The sequence below is a fragment of the Chlamydotis macqueenii genome, chromosome 5 (assembly GCF_036417535.1).
Source record: "Chlamydotis macqueenii isolate bChlMac1 chromosome 5, bChlMac1.mat, whole genome shotgun sequence".
In the NCBI taxonomy this organism is placed as follows: domain Eukaryota; kingdom Metazoa; phylum Chordata; class Aves; order Otidiformes; family Otididae; genus Chlamydotis; species Chlamydotis macqueenii.
Genome location: NC_141560.1, coordinates 60,150,257 through 60,172,793, shown reverse-complemented (window position 1 = coordinate 60,172,793; position 22,537 = coordinate 60,150,257). Strand labels below are relative to the sequence as shown.

At 34.5% G+C, this 22,537-nt stretch overlaps 1 protein-coding gene across 13 annotated transcripts in view; it reads left to right on the top strand.

Annotated features, from left to right (window-relative positions):
• Nucleotides 1-20,610, top strand: part of SBF2 (SET binding factor 2) — a 297,451-nt gene extending 276,841 nt beyond the window's left edge. For all 13 annotated transcript variants that reach the window (XM_086750152.1, XM_086750151.1, XM_086750159.1 and 10 more), the window contains 8 exons: nucleotides 2,308-2,434; nucleotides 3,812-3,939; nucleotides 5,956-6,189; nucleotides 12,931-13,035; nucleotides 14,545-14,738; nucleotides 15,165-15,252; nucleotides 17,610-17,741; nucleotides 18,032-20,610. In XM_086750152.1, the coding sequence (XP_086606278.1) occupies nucleotides 2,308-2,434; nucleotides 3,812-3,939; nucleotides 5,956-6,189; nucleotides 12,931-13,035; nucleotides 14,545-14,738; nucleotides 15,165-15,252; nucleotides 17,610-17,741; nucleotides 18,032-18,130 (1,107 nt within the window). In that variant the 3' untranslated portion in view covers nucleotides 18,131-20,610. The remainder of the gene's footprint in view (nucleotides 1-2,307; nucleotides 2,435-3,811; nucleotides 3,940-5,955; nucleotides 6,190-12,930; nucleotides 13,036-14,544; nucleotides 14,739-15,164; nucleotides 15,253-17,609; nucleotides 17,742-18,031) is intronic.
• Nucleotides 20,611-22,537: the final 1,927 nt, after the last annotated feature.

Below are 22,537 nucleotides of genomic sequence, written 5' to 3'. Positions count from 1 at the left end.
AATAACAGTAGTCACTTCACCTAGCTGTGTGGCATCATTCCCATTTCCAAGTGTGCTGAAATCAGCCACAGTCATTAAAACACAGACAATAATAATAACTGCAATATTCTCCTTTATCAAACAAATGGTTTAGATTATAGTTGTTTTCAATTAAAAAAAGAATTTTTTTATATTATAGTTGTTTTCACTTAAAAAGTTATGTTATTATAACTTCTAGTTACTTGTAGTTCCTGAAATCTCAGAAATCTAATCACTCACAATACCTAGATCCATGACAGGATTTGAGTACCAGCTTATTCTTGTAACTCTTCAAATGTATTAAAATGATTGGACCATAAGTAGAAATTAGGACTCTGTATAAGGCATGTCCAGTAGCAGAATGTAGCCTTTCACTCTTACATTATATTAAAGAAAACTTTATCTAACACAAGGTGGAAAATGTGTACTAAACTACTTGTATGTATGTGTATATGTGTCTAAATGCACACACATATGCAGACCTTTTTGGATTTCAGCTCAAAACTGCATTATGTCATTTTTGAACAGAATTAGTGTACTCTGATTATATTTTAATCTAATATATTTTATTTTTTATAAGGATAACTAAAAAGTTACTTTGGCCATGAAGTTGAACTCTTGAATTTATTATAGAAAAATTTTGCTTAGCTTTCTCTATTTTACAAAACTATTCACTGTTTTACAAAGCAGTGCAAGAACATAGTCATTTGTGTCAGAGCAGAAGTGAGGATAAAGTAAGTGTGGCTATATTGAACTGAGATATCTTAAGGTATCTTAACATTTTAAATGCCTAGCCACAAGCAAATATTGAGATAACAACAAATTCTCTGACTGAAATGCTGCCTATGTATTTATAGGTCCTTTCAAGGGATTTTCCTGTCACTGTGGTATATTTGGTAGATAACCTTTCCTTGCTAAATTCATATTTGTTTTCTTTATATAGCTGTTCGGGTTGTTTTTTTTTTCAAGTGGCATATGTGAAAATCTAAACATCGAGGAGCTTCAAGTACTCTAATACTAGTTTCCATAAGTACTAAAAAAAAAAAATCCATTTCTCTCTTGAGCAACTGATAAATAGAGATGAGAAAGAAAAGATGGAATGGGAAAATTAGAGTAGTGAGAATGCAAAAGACATGGAAAGATTGCAGAACTAAAGGTATTTTACAAGTTTGATGTGAAGCTAGACAAAGCACAGTGGGACATATTTCAAATGTGAAATTCAATCAGCAATTTTTTTTTGGTTGCAAACTGTACTTTTTTCCATTGTAACTTGTAATTTTCAGTTAATTAACATGCTTAATTCGGAAAATAAAGATCACAATTCATAAACTTATTTGAAGAGTAAATTTTAAACTTAAAATTAACACATGAGATTTCAGTGAGCAGTATCTCATCATGATTAACTTTAGAATCTTGAATTTTATGTGGATATCAAGTATAAATATCATCAGTAATGAACATTTACCATGAATGTCAAAGTTCATGCTTAAAATCTTACACCAGGCTCTTTTTGATAATGTTCAAGAGGAAGCAATTGTGAAGAGCCAACTATCCCACGTAGCTGTAATCTGATAATCTTGTATTGTTTTCTTAAATATCTGCTCCTGGCTCATGTTGGAGACATTCAATGAATTGGATAGATCCCAAGTCTAACTGAGGATAACCATTTAAGATGTTACATTGTTTTAACTGTTTAAAAGAATAAGGGCAAGACACCTCCTCGGTATGGTTTGGTTTTTTTTTCATACTGTAGTATTTTGGTGCATATTTTGAAAAGGAAGAAATATGTGTAGACTAGCAAGTACTTCAGAAATTTTCTGTTTCATTATAATTTGCATCATTACCTCTGTACATGTCTGCTACGTTGGCTTCTTAGTAATAGCAAGAGGTCTGCTGCAAAAGCTTCCAATTACTCCAGTTACATCCAGGAGTAGCATCTTTGCCTATGAAGTTACATGCTGTCTCATGAGTTATCATAAAAGATTTATGTAGATTGATTACTTTGAGGAATCTTGGGTTTTTGTACAGAGTATAATACTGCTTATTATACAGTACACCCTATCTGCTCTAACACATTTTTGCAGCATGAATCATACATTAATTTTATTAGCTTTAAATTATTTTTAGACAAAATGTATAAGGATTTGTGTGTCTATGGATGTATTTGTTTTCAGCATTCACAGGGGAATTGTATAATAATATTTCATATTATTATTTATTACATATCTATTTGTTTTACACCTCAATATCCTCTTTTTCCCTTCTTTTTTAAATTTTATTTATTTTTAGATTCATAACCAATACCCAGCAGAGTTTGAGTTTAATCAATATTATCTGAAGTTTCTGGCTTTTCATCACATATCAAATCGATTCAAAACATTTCTTCTGGACTCAGACTACGAAAGACTAGAACATGGTATGTGTGATGTTTGTTTATTGTATATTGGTTTTGTAGTTGTCAGTATTTTTCTTGTCAATAATTGGTCTACAAAAATTTACCTAGTTCAAGATGGTCCAGTAATTGCATTATGATGATGTCATGAATTCCATTTCAGGAATATAAAGCAAAATAGAGGTGAAGAACATGTTGAATTTCCTAAATGAATGATTCCTGAGTCATGCCACTGATGAGATTAAGATAAAATGGAAGAAATTAGTGCCATACCTCAGGACCTTTTAGCAATTTATCCACATGGTTCAGTTTACCCTACTAAATACCTTATTTTAACAGAAACAAAGTCCTTGGGAATCCTTCAGGGAGTGCATGATGCTTCAGGAAAGGAAAGCCTTTCCATTTATTATTTCTCACTTCTTTTTCTTCTCTTGCATTCTCTTCAGTGTTTCTCGTCTTTTATATTTCCTTTTTACTCCATCTATTGTGTGCAGCCTTACTGGTTCCAGAGCCTTATCCACCCTCAGAGTGTGCTCAGTAAGACTTAACAACCACAGCTGAGGCTGCTCTTGGAACTTGTTCACTAAGCAAAACACTTAAGTGCTTTGAATTTCACTGCTTTGTGGGGTGTTTCTCGTGGCATATGGTCAATTGTAATGCTTATCTTAAAAACTGTAGTAGCTGTGGAACAGATGAATCTTGAGCAACCATTTTATTTCAACAAAAAAAAAAGTTAATTTCATTATTTACCTTCATTTGAACAAAAGCAAGGAGTTGGAATCAATGATCTCCTGTGGTAACTTCCAACCTGGATTGTCACATGAATCTATAATTTGGTGGTGTTTTCTTGTTTAGGGTTGTTGCTTTCAAATGCCATTTAATGCAATATAAAATCCTGTTTACAGTAGTCTTTGAATAAACTATATGTCCTTCCAAAGTAACTTCAGATAGCACAAATCTATGCCTAACTTATTTATGCTAGTTTCCTGGAAATGAGTTAGCAAGTGATTTCAGGTGCAGCTGGTCTAACAGATTGGAAGGGTACCTTGAGTAGTGGTGGGTAGAATCAGTTAGTAGGGCTTGGTGGTCTGCTGAGTCAGCATAGCTGCAGGCATAAAGGGACATTCATAAATGCATTCAAGTATTTCAGTAAATTTCAGAATAGGTTTATAAATATAATGTTGCTAAATATTTTTTCATACAAAATTTATATTCTCCCAATTTGTGGCAGAGTTGCAGTTGCAAAGCAGAGCAGTTGTTTCATCAAATACAATCTCTTGTTGCAATAGCATTGGATAGTAGATTTTACTGTACATTTAGTCTGAAATTCCTTTTAGCTATGCTTTAGATTTGATATGTATAATCATAAAGCTATCTTTTTGCTGCTATTATTTTCCCTAGGGACATTGTTTGAAGATAAAGGAGATAAACAGGCTAAAAAAGGAATTTGTATTTGGGAATGTATTGAAAAGATGCACAAAAGGAGCCCTATTTTCTTCAATTACCTCTATGCCCCTGCTGAAGTAGAGGTATGATTAAAAAAAAAAAACCACCAGGTGGTTTGTTATTCTGAGTGGTGCTTTGAGTACATTTTAATATCTTAATTGTTCCTAACTAAGTTAAGCATTTAGCCAAAAAAAATTGACCCTCCTTGATTGATTGGAGCAGTGTCTCACAGGCTTATATTCTCAGTTGTCTTGGTTATGGAAATGTCACTTAGAGGGCCAAATCCTGGAACATGTATTTATGCATCCCGCTGAGGTAAATGAAAATCCTTGTTTGATTTCATTGAATTATATGAGTGATTATAAAAATTATCTAAAAGTTTGCACCGATTGTGCAAACTACAGTTTGCAGATTATGCAAACCACATTACATACTGCAAACCACGGTTGTGGGGAAATGAATTTAGAGTCATAAAGCCATATATTTCATAACTATCTGATTGTAATCACATTATGTATATCATTGTCTCATATGATAACGTATGTCCACTAGATTGGACTGTGTCTTGAGTAATTATATAAAATTCACAGTACACTCACCATTATAGAATTCTGCAGTAGCCGGGGAAGAAGCAGTCAAGATACCTCAGGAACTGCAGGAAAAGGGTGCTGTTCTGACTGTTGTTCTGGAGACAAAGCTGTTTTAAGATGTTCCTGCCATCCACTGCCCCACAGATGTTCATTCCTATGCTACTCTCTCTTGCTTTGGCAGTGTGATTCACCCTGATAAATCATTTGTTTGCATGTCTGTCCACTGCTGGTCACCAGAAAACATAATGATGGGACAGTCTCCTCTGCTTCGGAGGCCATGGCATCACTGATATTTTTGTTGGTGTTTCTTAGTTTTCCTTTTTCCTCAAGTTCTTTCACCATATTGTATCTTAGCATGCATAGCACCCTGCACTCAAATCTGCTATATCAACTGACCTCATTTAAAAAAAAAAAAAAAGAAAAAGAAAAAGATTGTTTCCTTTAAGGTATTTTGAGACTGCATCAGATTACTGTTGCAGCAACAATGCAGCCCCCTTCAGCCCACACACAGGCACCACAGGCACACACACTTATACTTGCCTAATGAAGTGATGCTGCAAGAGGGAGGAGGGAGAAAACAAAAGGGTGACATTCAGTGGATAGAAAGTGCTTCAGCTATCTTTGTTTTAGAGAAACATTTATTTTCTCTGTAGAACCATCACTGTAATTAATTTGGAGCTTGATGGGCTGCTTATTCAATGTATGTTCTATCCATTTTGCTGTAAGCAGTAGCCTGATTAGTAAGCAGTTGGGAGTAGCTTTCAATATTTTGAGTGTATGCTTTCTCTTATTTAGAATAAACTATTATTCCTCATATGAAATGGTGTCGTGGTAGCAGAATTAGTCATAATAGCAGAATTATGACTAATTATGACATTATGACTAAGCATCACTCTTCAGACTTTAAAAATGTCCATTCACTTGAGGCAGTAATTCCCATCAAGAAGCATGCAAACTGACAGTCTTACCTTATTTTTAAAAAGAAAAAAAATAATACAAAATTATCTGTTTTAAAATGTTCTTAAAGATGTACAGTCTCTGGCTGCCTACTTTGTATTACTCTGTTTTTTTCAAGTGGCATGTCCACCTACGTTACACAGCCTGTCTCCAGTGGTAAAGAATCGTCTCCAGTGGTAAAGAATCTTTGATTTTCTGCTGAGAAAATTTGAAGAGTGATTGCTATCGACTGCCATTTGTATCTTTAACAGGAGACACAAAGACTGTGAGAGTACCAGCTGCACATGCTGAATTAGAACTCTTGGTAGGCACCTGGTTTAGTAGAAGGATAAAAATGAGTGGTATATTCCCAAAGCTAGTATTAGTTTTAAGTTTGGATCTGACTGAGGCAAGATCTTGCTGTGGAAATTATAAAAATGTAGCACTACTCACTCAGTGCAATACACTGTTCAATTTAGAATAATCTAGAAAATACACATGTTGTATTATATTGTAAGTCTGAAACTCAAAGACTTCCTTTCTGTCATTATAATAAAACTTTCTTTCAAATAGGCACTGAAACCAAATGTAAATATGTCCAGCCTCAAAAAGTGGGATTATTATGTAGAAGAGATTTTGGCTACAGGACCTTCCTATGACTGGACCATGGTAACTGCAAAATGCAGTGTTTCAGAGGAAACTGACCAAACGAATGGTTCACTCTCTCAGACTAAGAGGAAAATAGTATGGCCATGTTACGATGATGTTAAAAAAATACAACCTGATGCCATCAGCAGCCTTTTAATTGTGAGTACACGTGTTACACAGAATAGTAAGTTCTCTTACATTCATTGAATTCATATTATGTTTTTTTCTTTAAGTTATTACCTTGTAGATACACTGTTATTAAAAGGATCATGATAGATGTCAAAGCAGGTATTTAGTAAAACTGACTAGTTGATCTTGAGAAGTGATGGTTGGTCTGAGAATCAATCAGACTCCCTGCAAAGCTTATGTTGTTCTGAATGGACACTTTTCTGGGAGTACACTTTAATATTAGTTAGTAACTATGAGAAAGTCAGTCATGGATTCATTTTTTCACTATCTTTTTTAAAAAATAAGGTAGGTAGCATAATACATTTTTAGGTTGCTTTTTATAAAAAATACAAGGACTGTTATTTTAATTTGGGCAAATGTTGAATCTAGCTTTCTTGTCCTCTTTCTGCTCATTTTGGTTGTGCAGTAAAATGACAAAGACCCAGATTTCCAGACAGATAAGAAAACAGAATCTGACACTTGTTGATTTTAACAAGTGAGAGGCAGGTACTCAAACATAAACTGAACATCTTGGCCCCAAATTTCTCAAAGAAAAACTTTCCATGATTGCTCTTAGTTTATTCATGTTTACTAGGACCAAACTGATAAATTTAGATTCTTCAGAATATTATAGTACTTAAAATAGATGCTTGATTTTGGCTATTTCTTGTTTGGGTTCATGTAGGCTGCTTAGGTTTTGTCCTTTCTTTATTAGAAGATGAAAAAGGATCCCATTATCATGATAATTGTAGTTATTTAGAATAACTTAACATCTGTATTTTCTTAAATGTTTTTTGTTGATTATCATTAATTAACAGTACCAATATTTAGATTATCATCTTAATTGATAGTACAAGAAAATTACAAGGGCATTCTTCACTTCCTGGAGCTGTTGTTTCAAGCCACATGCATATTCAGATACACATCAGTATGTACAGTTTTTTTATTTTGAAAACTATTTGCAGACTTTACCTTATATTAAAATGGGGATTATGGAGCCTAGTATTGCAATGCTTGGAAAACTGGGATATGCTGTGGGTCCCAGAACTCTCCTGAATCAAAGATGATTTTTAGCAAAATCTTAAGGCAGGAAGCTTTTGAATAGATTTGAGTCCTTGAGGATAGGCTTGCTTTTGCTAGAGCTTTATTCTGGCACATTCCTCAAATTTCTTTTGGTCCATTCCATCCAATAATAATTGATCAAATACAGGAACAATGCCCAATTAAAAAGAATTAATGAAATAATCTCTTGTAAAACTCCCCTTGACTCAAAATAAGATAGCCAGAACTTCTCAGAGCTTATAATTTCACAAATGCAAAGAAAGAACAGTCTCTCAGTAGGGGTCATATCAGGGATTCTTTAGCAAAAAAACAGAGAGCTTTCATATCAGGTAAGTAGAGGCCCGAAGTACATCAGGAGTATAGCAACAATGTTCTTCTGCATTTCTTCCTGGGGTAGATGCCATGCTATCCATATCCACAACTGTGAGAAACTGCCATATAACAAGGAAATTAGCCATCTTATATTCCAAGATATATGGGTCAGGTTTTCTAGAGTTTAAATGTTATTTGTGAATTAGATTATAGTAATAAAAGATAGCAATGAAAAGTAATATTTGAAAAACTTCAAAGAGGTTTTATAAAGGTTACAAAAATATTCCTTTAAGTTTGAAAAGCAAAGTGAATTTTCTTTTAAAATAAGTTGTTAATTTAGGCCTATTGCCTAAATAGGATAAAAACATCTCTTTAATCATAAATCCATTGAGAATGTGTTGGTTTCCAAAAAAAAAGTTTTAACTGAGACCATATTTAGCAATGGTAAATTATGAGGGAAGATTGATTCTCCCTTAGTTTATGATAAACCCAAACTTGTTTGTTTAAAGATATTTTTTAATTGAAAACTAGATAGTGCTCAACAGGGTATAAAGCTGAAACAGAAGTTACGGAGTGTCTTAATTCAGAATTTTCCTTGGTAAAATGTGGTGCTCTTCTACTAAGAGCAAAAGGTGTAATTTTTTAGCAGTAAAACATAGAATGATTTGGGTTGGAAAGGACCTTAAAGATCATCTAGTTCCAACTCCCCTGCCCTGGGCAGAGACACCTTCCACTAGACCACTAGCTCAGAGCCCCATCCAGCCTAGTCTTGAACACTTCCAGGGAGGGGGCATCCACAGCTTCTCTGGGCAAGCTGTTCCAGTGCCTCACCACCCTCACAGTAAAGAATGTCTTCATTATGTCTAGTCTAGACCTACCCTCTTCCAGTTTAAAACCATTACCTATTGTCCTGTCACTACATGCCCTTGTCAAAATTCCCTCCCTCCCGCTTTAGCTACTGGAATGTTCTAATGTGTTCTGGGTACATAACAATCTGCCTCTAACCAGATGTGTGGTTAAAACCTCTATGGTTTCCATAAATCCTTATGTTTATGTGTTGTAGGAAGTTAACCAATCTGCACTGCATTTGGTCCTAAATGAAGCCTTTTAAAGATTGCAGATGATAAATTTTGAAATACAGATTTCTGTATAAAGCTTCTCAATTCACTTGTACCACATTAGTCAGCCAACAAATATGAGATAGGTTGTTCAAATCTTAAATTCTCAAAAGTGTACTTTGGAGACATAAATGTTCAAAAGCAGATCCAAACAGAGGTGCTTCCCTTTGAGACCATTTCTGATGGCCTTTCTGTGTAACAGAAATCAGAAACAAGGTACTGATAGTAAGAGTAGCTAACCATCCATTTTTTAAAGCAAATGAAAGGTAATTGTGAAACAGCAAATTTATGCCTCTTTTTTTCTCTTTCAGAGATGAGTTGCAAATAGTTTTAAAATAATTTCTCCATTTTATAAAGATAGATTTATCCACAAAACTCAAAACCAACTCATTTGACAGGAACTTTGAGGTTCCTGCTGCTTTTGTTTTTTGTAAGCACTTGCTTTCCTTGCTTGTAAAATTTAATAAGATAATACCACAGTGTAGCACAGCCATGTCTTCAGTACAGGCTAAAGTTCGGAGTTAAATGTTTTCCATAAAGACTAGCTCTTTAAATGATCCCTTGACATGAATATGTTATGATACATTATAAATGAGCTAACTTATCTGAGTGACATTCCACAAAGGGAACTGCAAAGTCCTGCACCTGGGAAGGAACAACACCATGCACCGATGTACGCTAAGGGCACCTAGCTGGAAAACAGTTCTGCCAAAAGGGCCCCGGGGTCCTGGGGAACAGCAAACTGACTATGAGCCAACAATGTGCCCTTACAGCAATGACAGCTAGTGATATCCTGGGCTGGATTAGGAGTGTTGCCTGCACGTTGAGGGAGGTGATCCTTTCCTTCTATTCAGCCCTGCTAAGGCCAAACCTGGAGTACTGTGCCTAGTTCTGGGCTTCTCACTACCAGAGAGATGCAGCTACTGGAGAGAGTCCAGCAAATGGCCATGAAGATGATTAAGGGACTGGAGCATCTCTCATATGAGGAAAAGCTGAGAGGGCTGGGACTGTTCAGCATGCAGAAGAGAAGGCTCAAGGGGGAATCTTATTGAGGTATACAGATACCTGAAGAAAAGGTGTAAAGAAGACAGAGCCAAACTCTTTTCAGTGGTGCCCAGTGATGGGACCAGAGGCAATGGGCACAAACTGAAACACAGGATGTTCCCTCTGAACGTCATGAAACACTTTTCACTGTGAGGGTGACAGAGCACTGGCACAGGTTGCCCAGAGAGGTTGTGGAGTCTCCATCCTTGGAGATACTCAGAAGCCATCTGACATAGTCCTGGGCAAGTGACTTTAGGCAGCCCTGCCTGAGCAGGAGAGTTGGGCCAGATGACCTGCAGAGGTCACTTTCAACCTCAAACATTTTGTGATACGTCAGGTTTCTGGTTGTACTAGAGGTAGTAATCTACCTATATTTTGTCAAAAATGCAAGTCAAATCCTTGAGGGCAGACACACCTCCACTGTTTCCCACTAATTTGCTAACATTCCTAAAAAGGTGTTCAGTTCCCATAATTCATTGGGAGCGACTTATATTCCGGGACTTTTTAGAGTTGTAAGAGATGAACCTACATGTCCTTTTCTTACAAATAGGAATTACATCACTTAACATTAGATGATGATTGCTTAAAGAGATGTTGGGAAAGTCAAAGGTGCCATTTCAGGATGCCAGTAACTCAAATTAACTCTGCTGTAAATAAATGTTGTAAAGAACTAAAGCTATATAATGAGGTCAATGAATAGTCAGCAAAACAATAAAAATAGCACTTCTGATAGTGAGCTGGTTTATAACTTTCAATTATGTGCTAGAAAGATCTGTCAAAGTGGACCCTGAACCAAAAAATTTATTCCAAATATTGAACAACTTAATCATGTACAACTTGTTGCACAGACAAGTCTGAACACTTGACAGAGGCAGCAATTTGATCACTGGATACACATTCAGCATCTTTCTATTTGTAGTCAAAATCTCAGAAGGCTTCTAGCCCAGAAGTTGAAGAGCAAGTACTGACAAGGAAGGACTTCCAAAACTTTGTCCTGATTGTTTTGCGTGTGCGCAACACATTGTGGATACAAAGGAGGTGATCAGTCCCCATAGTTCTGGAGTGTCTACAGAGTTACCTCCTGTCTGTATCATTCAAACATTACAAAGCAGATTACTTAGCACATACATCTTTTGAAAGACACAGTAGTGCTAATTGCTTGTAATAACTAATTTCAGGAAATGGATAGCCGTATTTGTTATAACTTTTTATATGTGTTGACTTCTGCTCCCATAAGTCTAGGCAACAGGAAATTAATCAGAAAGACAAATTTAAAGAATTTTTCTTTCAAGAAAATGTAGCTATTCATAGTCCCTTCCACATGTGGAACGAAAAAAATCTTGCTGTTTTCAGTAACATTTAAAACCAAAGAGGCAAGAGTAAATCTTAGTGATTTATTGCCATGTAAGTTTTTTACATGGGGTTTATAAAAGAAGAATTTATTCCCAACTTTCCAAGTTATGTATAGGACATTGCTGAAAGTTTTTAATTTTAGGTTCTGGAAGCACTACTCATAGTGGAGACAAAAAAGAAGGAATGTGACACTGTTACTAAGTAACAAGTTTCAGTTACTTCCAGATTCTACAGAGAAAGACTCATATGCAGAAGTTAAGACTAGGGCAGAAAGAGAATGATCACATTCAAACCTGACTAACTTTTAGCATTAAAGAGCTTGTATCCTTATGCAGCAATTTGGAAAGTCTTTTACATAAAAACTCTCTTGTAAATTGATTCAGTCATACATAGCCCATCAGGAAGTGTTTTACACTCAGCACTTTGAAAGATGAACAAGTAACCTAGAGAAGTTTTTAGTCTGGCTTATGTTCACCATTCCTTTTTTTTTGTATCTACCTCTGAAGGTACTCCAAACAAAACTATTCTGGTTTTATTTCTTGTCAGGAAGAGAGTCCCATAATATTTAATGTATATATGGCTTTCAACTATCTTCAGTATTTAAAACTTCTGGTTTAATTTTTGCTGTTAAGATAGATTTCTTATATTTAGTTTTACTTTTGAATTTTCTAATCTACCTTCAGCAAGGAAGAGTTTGTAGAGATACTTTGTTCCTGTTACACTATCAAATACTGACTTTTTTATTTTCACTTCAGAGTTCAAAATTTAGTTCGGGAGTTAATTTCCTGGTCAAAATGTTTTCTTACCTTAAAAATACAGTCATTTTCTGTAAGTCTTTCAATCAATAGCAGTTTCCTGAAGAAATTCTCATTCTAGAAGACAAATAGCAGTTGGAGAACATTGTGAAATCTACTTTAATCATGTGGTATAGTAGAAGTTAATAAAGCCAGACACTTACTGTCTGTACTTTGAAAACAATTGTCTTGGCTTTTATATAGCATGGGAATTCTCTGTCTTATGGCAATTTTTTGTTCCATCCTCAATTCTTCATTTTGCAAAATTGAGTTTTTAATTTTATTTCATTAAGAATCAAATCTTCATTAAAATATAATTGTTGAAAGTAAAAATCTAGAAAGGAAGCATGGCAAGGAATATGGACCACATATCAAAGCAATGACAAATGTATTGATGAGTGTTCACAAGTAAACATAAACTAATAAAATTGCCTCTTTTTATTTAACTTTGCATGCACTGTCTTATTAACAGGAAATAACACTAACTGGAGGTTATCAACATAGGTCATAGTCTCAAGTTACACAACAAGAACATGTTGTTACAGTTTGATATCCAAATTGAATAAATCTTTCTGTTTCATTTCCTTCTTTTGTTACAGCTTTGTATCACATTTTATAAACCAGAATAAATGTTAATATTGGCAATGTACAATGTTGGTGTCACAGCACAGAATTTGTTCTTTGTAAATATTTTTTATAAAATATAGCGTATCCTTATCGTTGTTATGTTGCCATCTATTACGGCAATTGGTGTTGAATTTTGTGTGTCCAGGAGAACTGGCAAAGAATTGAAACATAATGGCTCCTCCAACCTGTGACATGCAAGAACGATGTGACTGATGCAGTACTTGGTTGCCTTCGACTCCTGAATCTGGTTGATTTCAGTTTATAGCTGGTTTGACAGAGGTTTTTGTACCTTACTGGGCAAAATGGCCTGAAAGTTCCCTTTGTAAAAATATTGACTAGAAAATGGTTGTATAAAAATGATTGTCAGGAAGTGATCAGTTAGAAATGTTTATCTTTGTGAAAAATCTTGTTATTTGTTTCAGGAAATCGAAAGATTGGAAAGTAAATTAAATCAGAGCCCAGAAAGGTGGCAGCTTTTGTGGGAAAGGGCCAAAATGAATCTAAAGGATGACACCAGACAAGACAATGTAAGTAGTAAAGGTGCTCATCCAATAGAATAATTCCATTCCTGCTATACAGGCTACCTGGGGCACTGACAAAATCACTGTCTGTCTTGGAGTAAAATACTGCTTTTGAAAAAATGAACATGTTATTCTAACCCATTATACTGGCTCTGTATTTCTGCATGTATCCAGAGTAGTTTAAGACATATAGACAATGAGCATGAGCATTTTACTAAAACACAAATATATTATTTTATCTATTTAAAATATTTTATTTTAAATACATAAGATATTTATTATATTTGAGGTACAAAAATCCTCAGTTCCGGAAAGCAGCCAACAGGACATCACAGAGTTTCAGAGATGAGTAAAGATATTTCCATGTCTAAATGGAATTTTGGAATTGTAGATTCCAGTAAAGGTAGGAAGCGTTCATGCTTGTGTTTCCAATTCTTGATTGTGGTAAAAAGGATAAGTGACAATATAGATATTTTCTAAGTCAAAGACTGTCTCTTTGCTATCTACATGCACTAGGAAGAATGTTAGATACTGCTTTTTGTGAGCTTTCCCTATAAACTTGGTACAGTGAGTTACCAGCTCAGAACTGTATCCTAACTCTTCAGCTTCATGTGCTTGTTCACATTTGCAGTATCCATGCAATGGTTAGTCTGCAGCACTATTTTTTTTATTTGCCCTTTGCTCTCAGGAAAGCAACGCGGTTTATGTCTGTCAGTCATTCAAGTTAACTTTACACCCTAGACGAATTCAAGATGAAAAAAGTTTTATCCTAGCAAAGCAGAGGATTTTTTATTGATTTTGAAGCAGAAAAGAAAACGCAAGTGTAAATATACCTGATATCAGTCTCCTGTCCTAGCTGTTATTTAAGGATTCTCAGATAATGCAGTAGCCAAGAGTCAACTCCAAAGAACTGTATCTCTAGGATGCTGTCATTTAGATTGAGACCAAATTCAGGATCTCTCTTATTCCAGATTATTGAGATTCCAGTGAAATTATTTGAATCTATAAAGTAGCTCTTTGAAACTGCACTCTTTTTTCTTCCCTCCCTTCCTTCTCTGTGAAATCAGGGAAATTTATTGTATGTCTGACTAGTTCTAGATGCTTCTGAGAAAGCAAGCGTAATGTTGTTCAAGATTATGTCACTGGAATATACAAGGCTTTTCTGAAATAGTAATTTCACACACCATGTGTGATTTACCTGATCTAGTCGGGGATGTCCCTGCTCCTTGCAGGGGGGTTGGACTAGATGACCTTTGAAGGTCTCTTCCAACCCTAACCATTCTATGATTCTATGATTCTATGTGAACCCTTCTTCTTAAGAAATGCATTGAATTGCCATCCCTCTGACTTTGTTTCTGAGGAAGCACAGACTTGTATTATGAAGATTTTTTTTTTGGCCTCATAATAATTCACAACTTACATGTTGTACCACGTATTATCAGTATAATGTTGAGACAATCTCACAATGCAAGACACATTGCATTATCTTTTTTCTTTTATTTTCATCTGGTTTAGCTCCAGAGGCATCCTTCTGACTCCTCAGGAATGATGTCAGCTAATCTACATCCCTATCAAAAGAGATCTTTGTTGGAAATACCTGACAGTGGGCTGGGTGAAGAACAGAGTGCAAGCATCTCTCCCTCTAATGGAGTAGACAGAAGAACAACTACGCTATACAATCATTTCACATCAAAGAATGATGAAAACAGGTAAACTGAATAATCACAGAGTATTTATGAACCTTGTATTAGATTGGTAAAAGTCTCTGCCATAGGAAAAAAAAAAAAACCTGAAATTTTCATATGCACAGAATGCTTTGTGACTACTTTATTCCTTCTTTGTCATTTTGATGACATTTAGTTGTCTTGATGGGTGGACCTCTATCTCCCAGCAGTATTTTTCAGTCTTCCCCTTTATATGCACAAGGAAATTGTAGCTGCACATTTAATGCGTCCAAAGTACTGAAACAGTGTTTATCAGTGTATCACAGTTACCAATAACTAAACTATCGATTTAAAACCAATTTGGTTTATTCCAGTAAAAGAAGTATCTGAATATGTATGTAGTCTTTCGGGGGCTTTTACATATCACCATTATTCATATTATGTGCCATTTGTATTTTCTGTACCTGTCAGGTCTTTTGAAGGTACGCTATACAAAAGAGGAGCTTTACTAAAAGGTTGGAAACCTCGCTGGTTTGTGCTGGATGTGACAAAGCACCAGGTAAAACCTTTTCCGATAGTGGATTTTTTTAATTACTAGTTTGCTGCTTTTCCATTTACTGGGCTTGTATAGATTGATTTTACAAATAATACTAATAATAATTATTTTCAGATGCAATGTGCGTGTTACATAATTATAGACCAGGTATCTGTGTGTATCTTGTATATTTTGTCACTGATACAGCATTCTGAATTGATAGATTTTTTTAGTATTTTGGTTTTCTTTAAAACAGTGGTATCTGTTTAGCATATAATTATAAAAGACTTTTGGACTGGAAGTCCTGCATTGTTTTTGGACCCAAATATCTTTTTTCCTGCTTCATACCTCAGGGTAAAAAAAAAAAAAAAAAAAACACAACAACACAACAGGTAGTGCCTAAGGACATTTTCTGGACATTGTGGTATGCAAGCAATACAAGCAATTTTCTAAAGCACTGCTAACTCTACCATGTCATTAAGCAATTAAGTTGCCCTTTAATATGACCTCTTTCGTTTCCAACTAAAAACTCCTTCTGAACTAGAGAGTTAAAAACTTAGAAGGTATTTCCTAGAGTGCAATTGGGATATTGAGAGTTAATATGGAAACTGATAGCACTTTAATTCAGACATTCATATTGAAACTGTAGTAGTTCCTCTGTATTCAGTGTGTATTTTAAAGTCTCTTTGTTCCTCAGGCACTTTGCCACAAGCATTTTTCTTTGCAAATGAAAGAGCATTATATACTCTGGAAAATCACAACCTGAATTGCTTCAGCAGAAAAATCCATTTACCTCACTTGACTTTTTAGTGTTTTTCTGTAACCTGTATTTGAGAAAGCTGACTTGGAATCTCTCTGTATTAAAGTCTTTTCAAATATGGAGAACAGGATCACAGATGAGTTTGAGTTTTGTAAATTACTTTAAATGAGTTAAAATTTCATCTCAAATCTGTATTTCTAGAAGTCTTGAAATGTCAAGTTCCTGGTTGAACAGCAATTTTGGGTACTGTATATAGGACTCTTTTAGACTAGTCATAATGACATAAATTTAGTAGCAAAATTATTCATAAATATTGTGACAAATCATTGTACAGCAAGGAGCACTAAAACCAGAGATCTGTTGGTCTAAACATTTTACCCAATGTATAATGTATTCCGAAATTCTGCAGTGGAAATTTGTGGTCTCATGTACTTTAAATAACATTGGGTCATCAGACAGTAATCTTCATTGAGCCGAATATTCCACACAGTGTGTGTTGTAACCTCTGAGATTCATGTATGCTTTTGATGAAAAATATTAACTTATTGTAATCAATACACGTTAAAAATATGTAATATAAATAAAGACAGTTATGTTTTAAAATACTAATTGAAGATTTCAGGACTAGTGTGGTAAAATACCACCAAATGTGCTGATTATAATTATTCTTCCTGATATACAGGACAAAAAGTTAATTTTGCTGAAGAAAAAACTGCCTTTACATTTTTTGTATAACCAGATATCCTCCTGAGTATCATAGATATCAGAGTAACACAGGACAATCTTAGTTGGAATACTGTTGTTTAACCTTTGCTATCAAGGTTTGCTTTACTATTTTGCATTGGTTTATGGGATTTAATTTTTTTTTTTTTTAAAGCAAGTATTAGATTTTCTCTTCTGGAACTTGTTTGCATATTGAAACTCAGCTTACAGAGTGTTCAACATTCATATCAAAGTACCTTTGCAAACAACAACAAAAAAAAAAGCAAACTTCATTCAACCTCTAAGTGCAGTATAGAAAAATGTGAGTTTTCTATGTAGTTTATAATTACCTAAAATTATACTCAAATTTTTGCTAATGATTTTAAATTCTTGAAATGTAGAGAATAAGTGTTCTTTTAACTCCTTGGTGAAGTAAAGCTTCTGTGTTAGTTTCAATGTAGTGAACAGTGAAGAGGTGGTTTCTGTTAGAAAAAATGATAAGGAATGCTGAACCCTAAAGATCAGGTTCTGCTTTCATTCTTCTCCCATCCTCTGCCCAGAAGCAATGCATGAGAATATAAAGTTTCTCTGCTCTGAAACTCTGGTGACAAAATACTCCTCCTCCAACTCCCTGTCTCCATAAGAGCAGATGGTGGAGACTGCCATTAGCCAGAGATGTCAAATAGAGCACTGACCAGTTGAGGGCTATCACCAGTCCCACCATTTTGTATATACCAAACCTATGGTTTCTGTCAGTTGTGTCTTAGGTGTCTCTGATGTCCTCAGGTCCTAATAATATTTGTGCCTCCCACCCTTAGCCCTCCATGCCCCCAGGTTATATCCTGGAAAAGAGAAGAAGAAGTGAAAAGTCCATCTAAATAGCACATTTGGATATTTTTTTTTTCCTCTTGTGGTCTAGCTGCGATACTATGATTCTGGTGAGGATACAAGCTGTAAAGGACACATAGACCTTGCAGAAGTAGAAACTGTGATTCCTGCTTCTCCAACAATTGGAGCCCCAAAACATGCAAGTGAAAAAGCATTTTTTGATGTAAGTGTATCTAGTCTTTACTTGATCTTTATTGAAAACTTTCTTTTCTTGGTGTGTTTAACCTACTACTTTAATTCCTGCTGGAAGGTGCGAACTAGGAAGGAGCTGTCATGCCAACTCAAGACAAAAAGATTTTACAGAACTAGCATCTCAGGCCCTCACTCTCAGCAGCAGAAGTTAAAAACAAAGTTAAATTCAGCCCCAAATTAGTACATTGAGTATTACAGTTAAAAGTTTGCAAGTTTCTTTTTCTGTTTTGTATGTTGACTTGTCTTATTTTTCCTTTGCAGTTGAAGACAAACAAACGTGTATATAATTTTTGTGCCCAAGATGCACAAAGTGCTCAACAATGGATAGATAGGATCCAGAGTTGCATTTCAGATGCTTAGAAAGGAAAAATGTTCCATAATCAAGACACATTTTAAGCACCTCTTTCTGTAAGAAGATAAGTTCTGAAATGTTACTGACAGACAACCAGCCTTCCTTATATTTCAAACATAAAAGTTTGTAATATGCTTAAGTTCCTTTTCTGTTTAATAATTATAGCCACTGTAACTGCTATTTTTTTTCTGCAAGGAGGACTTTGAAAAATAATAATCCATTTATCCTGAATTTCCACTTTCTTCAGTACAATTCCTAGCTATAAAAGTGAGCTGTATTTGCACTATCATCTAATCCTGGTTTTCTCATTTCAGAGGTATTCTATTAGGAAACCTATCCAAAGGAAATTGTAGAATTTTTCCCTCCAACAGGAAGTGAATTTTCACTTTATTTGTATTTTTAAACAGACTGTTCTTATTTCCAAGCTAGTCACTAATAAGAGGGAACATGTCTACAATTCCTAAAATAAATAATAATAAATGAAGCTTGTGAGTCCAGTGACATGTATATTGGGTTGCCAATGTTTATAGACAGTTGATATTTTTAAAGACCAAAAAGTGAAATTAACCAATACCAGAATTTCATCTGTCTTCTCAGTGTGCAGGTCATTCTCTAATCTTGTAGTCTTTTGAGTGCTTCTACAATATTGTTATGGAATTTCAAATTCTAAGGATTATCTGAAGATCATAACACTTTTATTTTAGATTCTGTTTGCAATTACAATGGGATAAATGAAGGAAAACTGGCCGACATTATCCAGGAGAAATGGAAACCAACAAACTAGGAATTCAGTAGAAAAAAAAATCTCATATGTGTGAGTTATGTATGTTAATTTATATGCTGTTCTGCTCACTGTAAAATAAAAAATAACAAACATGATAATGCACTAAAAAATGAAGCAAGCACTTGCACTGAAATCTTTAAAATGTAGACATTTTGCAGGACAGAGGTAAGCTAGTTTTAGCAGAACAATACTAGCTAGTTAACAACATTTACAGATATTAAATATGTACATAATCGGGTTTGATGTGTTGTGATTTGATACTTTTTAAACATTTTTTGCACATGAATTGGAAGACTGTTTATAGATTTTTACATTTGATAAAATTGTGTTTGTTCAGCTTAAAATCCTGGTGAAACACTTTTAATTGTCCCAAATCAGTAGAAATTTTACAGCCTACAAATACTGACGACATTAACTAGAATATGTAGGTAATTAAGCCATTATTTTTATTTTGAAATGTTAATATGTTGAAAGCACACTAATATTACAAAAAGTTTGTATATATGATCCACTATTTTCTCATTTTTCCAGACATTCTGCTTGTAATTTAATGCCAGCCTAACCAAACTGACTATACTTGTAAGATTTTTTCAGTTATTGAATTGTTTGTGGATTTTTATAACTAATGTATTTTGTCAGAAAGGAACATAAATTTCTCACCACACACAATAGGAAATGCAGCTGTTTTTAATGCATTTGCAATTTCAGAACAAAAAGATGAAGGATTTTTTTCTAGCATTTTCAATTGACAAGTTTCCACCTGTGACAATGGTGTTTGCACATTTGTATTTTTCTGTGTATATGAAGTACTTTTATATGTACTTTGTAAAATACTGATCCTGTTCTTAGGTTATATGAAAATATACAAACCACTGCTTATTTTGTAACTAGTTAATTTTAACGCTTTTATGTTATGTGATATATGTATGCTTAACCATCTTGTAATAAATACACTTCTTAAGGAAAAGTAAAACCTTTCCTCTTACTGTAAAAGAAAAAAAAAAGCAAGACCCACATGTTGAAATATTTCCATGGGTGCAAGACAAATCCTTATTTACTCTGTATTAAGAATACTGGGTGTATTAAAAACTATGTAGTCTTCTATATACTTGTAAATATTCTTACATAAAAGTTGCACTTGAGTATCCTTAACTCAAACAGTTGTCAACAGTAACACTAAAGACTAAAGAAATCAGAATTTAAAGCAAAATTATCATTCTAACAAGTCTCAATGTATAGCATTTACTAAAAGGGTAAATACATATAATGTTCATACTAAGTCATCGAATCATTATATATTGTTTTTTAAAAAAATCCTATATGGTATTGCAACATAAATCAACTGCATACTTTCACCCTGCAACATATCTCACTCATTTATATCACCTTATGCAAAAATTATCTAGTTCCTAAGAAATAAAAAATGACAAGGTCTTACTTGAGAATGTGCATCTAAATTGAATTACTGAGTGTAGTGTGGGATAGCAGAGTTAAAATGGAAGGGGAATGTGTGATGGAGGTAGGGGACCTGTTACAATTCTTGGATGCTGTGGTGCTTAGATGATAAATAAGGTTTGCCTATTGAGCTTGGCAGGGATGCTAATATTGCCTTAAATGTTGATCTCAATTTTTAGTGTCTGTATTGATGGAAAATGGACTTGAACAACTTAACTTAAAAATATCCAAATAAAAGCTGAAATGAGATCTGTGATAATTGTGGTGTTTATATAAAATAAATGGTAGGCATAGGCTCTTGGTCTGAAGACACAAAGTTTTGTACAGATCTCTTCTGTACAAAATGAAGATTCAAACAGAGACTTAGAGAAAGTGGAGAAGTTAGCATAGCATAAGGTCCAGGGTTTGTCAGCATGTTAAAGCTGTGGCAGCAGAAGTAGAGAATTAGGAACAGAGAATTTGCTTGGGAAAACTTCTGTGTACAAAGGGATCAATCTTCATATTCTATGAAAATTTTCCAGAAAAAGGAATACATCCAGGCATTGGGGATGAGATAAACATGTGCTCCCTCTGATGTGCTGTATCACTATTCCCACACAGTGTATCATAACATTACTACTGTAGAAAAAAAAGAGTATTATCAGGGGCTATACATAAGGGAAGAAGATTGCTTGCCCTTCTCTGTGTTGAGTAACAAAATACCCATATAATAGATGACGGGATGAACTAAGCTTAAGTTTTGATGAGTTATTACTGGTATATTATATTTGTAATTTCTCTCTCCTATCTAACATACAAGTATTTTCTATAAAAGTTCTTACTTTTGATAGCACTTTAGAATTAGTATACTAAATAATAAAATACTTTGCATGCCACACGTGTGGGTCACTGGTTATGTAATAATACACAAACAGCTAACAGACCCAGGAACAAATGTTCAAAAGTTTGTATCACATCCCACACACATTATATGTATCTTACATTTTGTGAATTGCAGACATAACAAAAATGTGGTGATCTTGTCCAAATACCATATCCATCCATATTCAATCAGTTTCTTCCCAAATTGTGGTTACTGTACAAGCCAAGTACAGTATTATCATACACATTTTCATTTAGGAAGTTTTCATCTTCTAGTTTTTTCATGTACTACTTCTTCTTAATTGACTGGCAAGTAAGGATGCTGCAATTTCACTATTGTTTCCTCTGTTTACTTACTATTCCAGCTATTCCTATTCCTATTCCCAAAGGAATTGATTACTAATACAAATACTGTTGATAATAATATTTTTTCTGTTTCTTTTTGCTTAATACAAAATCTCTAAAGACTAATTTTACCTCTTTTTATGTTTCTACTGTGGACCTTTCCAGTCTAAGCCGATATGACTTTTCATTCAAAGGGACTCTTCAATTCTTTATCTTAAATTCACTACGCTTTAAGATTGTAAGAGCAAATCAATTCAGTGTAATCAACTATGGCTACCATCTTTATCCACAGTCACTCTCCAGTAATTAAAACCCACATACTACCTTCCCTTCTTACTACTGACAATTACGGAAGTTTCTCCTTCATCATAAAACTGCCTGTCAAGAGTGGAAGGGACTAAACACTGATGTAATTTCTGGTTTAGCAAGCAACTATGAAATAAACACAGCTTTTAATTAATTGAGATTGTCATAATACTCACCTGACACATACCTAATAAAACAAAGAGTCTTTCTTAAACTGAATTTGATTTCATCTGTGGACACCATATGTTACTCCTAGGAAGTTCTCAAAACCCAATATTGGAATAAAAGGTAAAAGCTCTGTTTTAAAGGCAGAGTCTCCAACATAATTTATTTGTTTATATCTTGATCTCTGTGCAGACCCCACAAACTAGGAGATGTGCTAGTGGCAGTTGAATTATAATTCCAGATTGCTAGTCATATCTAGCCAAAATGCTCTCTGTTGTAGCTTTTTCATGGTGGTCTAATCTGATTGATCTCTGCTTCTCTAAAATACTGTTTGTTGTTAACATCCAATGGGAAATTACATTTTGTCCAGTTTCAAGTTAGAATCATAGAATGGTTAGGGTTGGAAGGGACCTTCAAAGGTCATCTAGTCCAACCCCCCTGAAAGAAGCAGGGACATCCCCAACGAGATCAGGTTGCTCAAAGCCTCATCCAGCCTGGC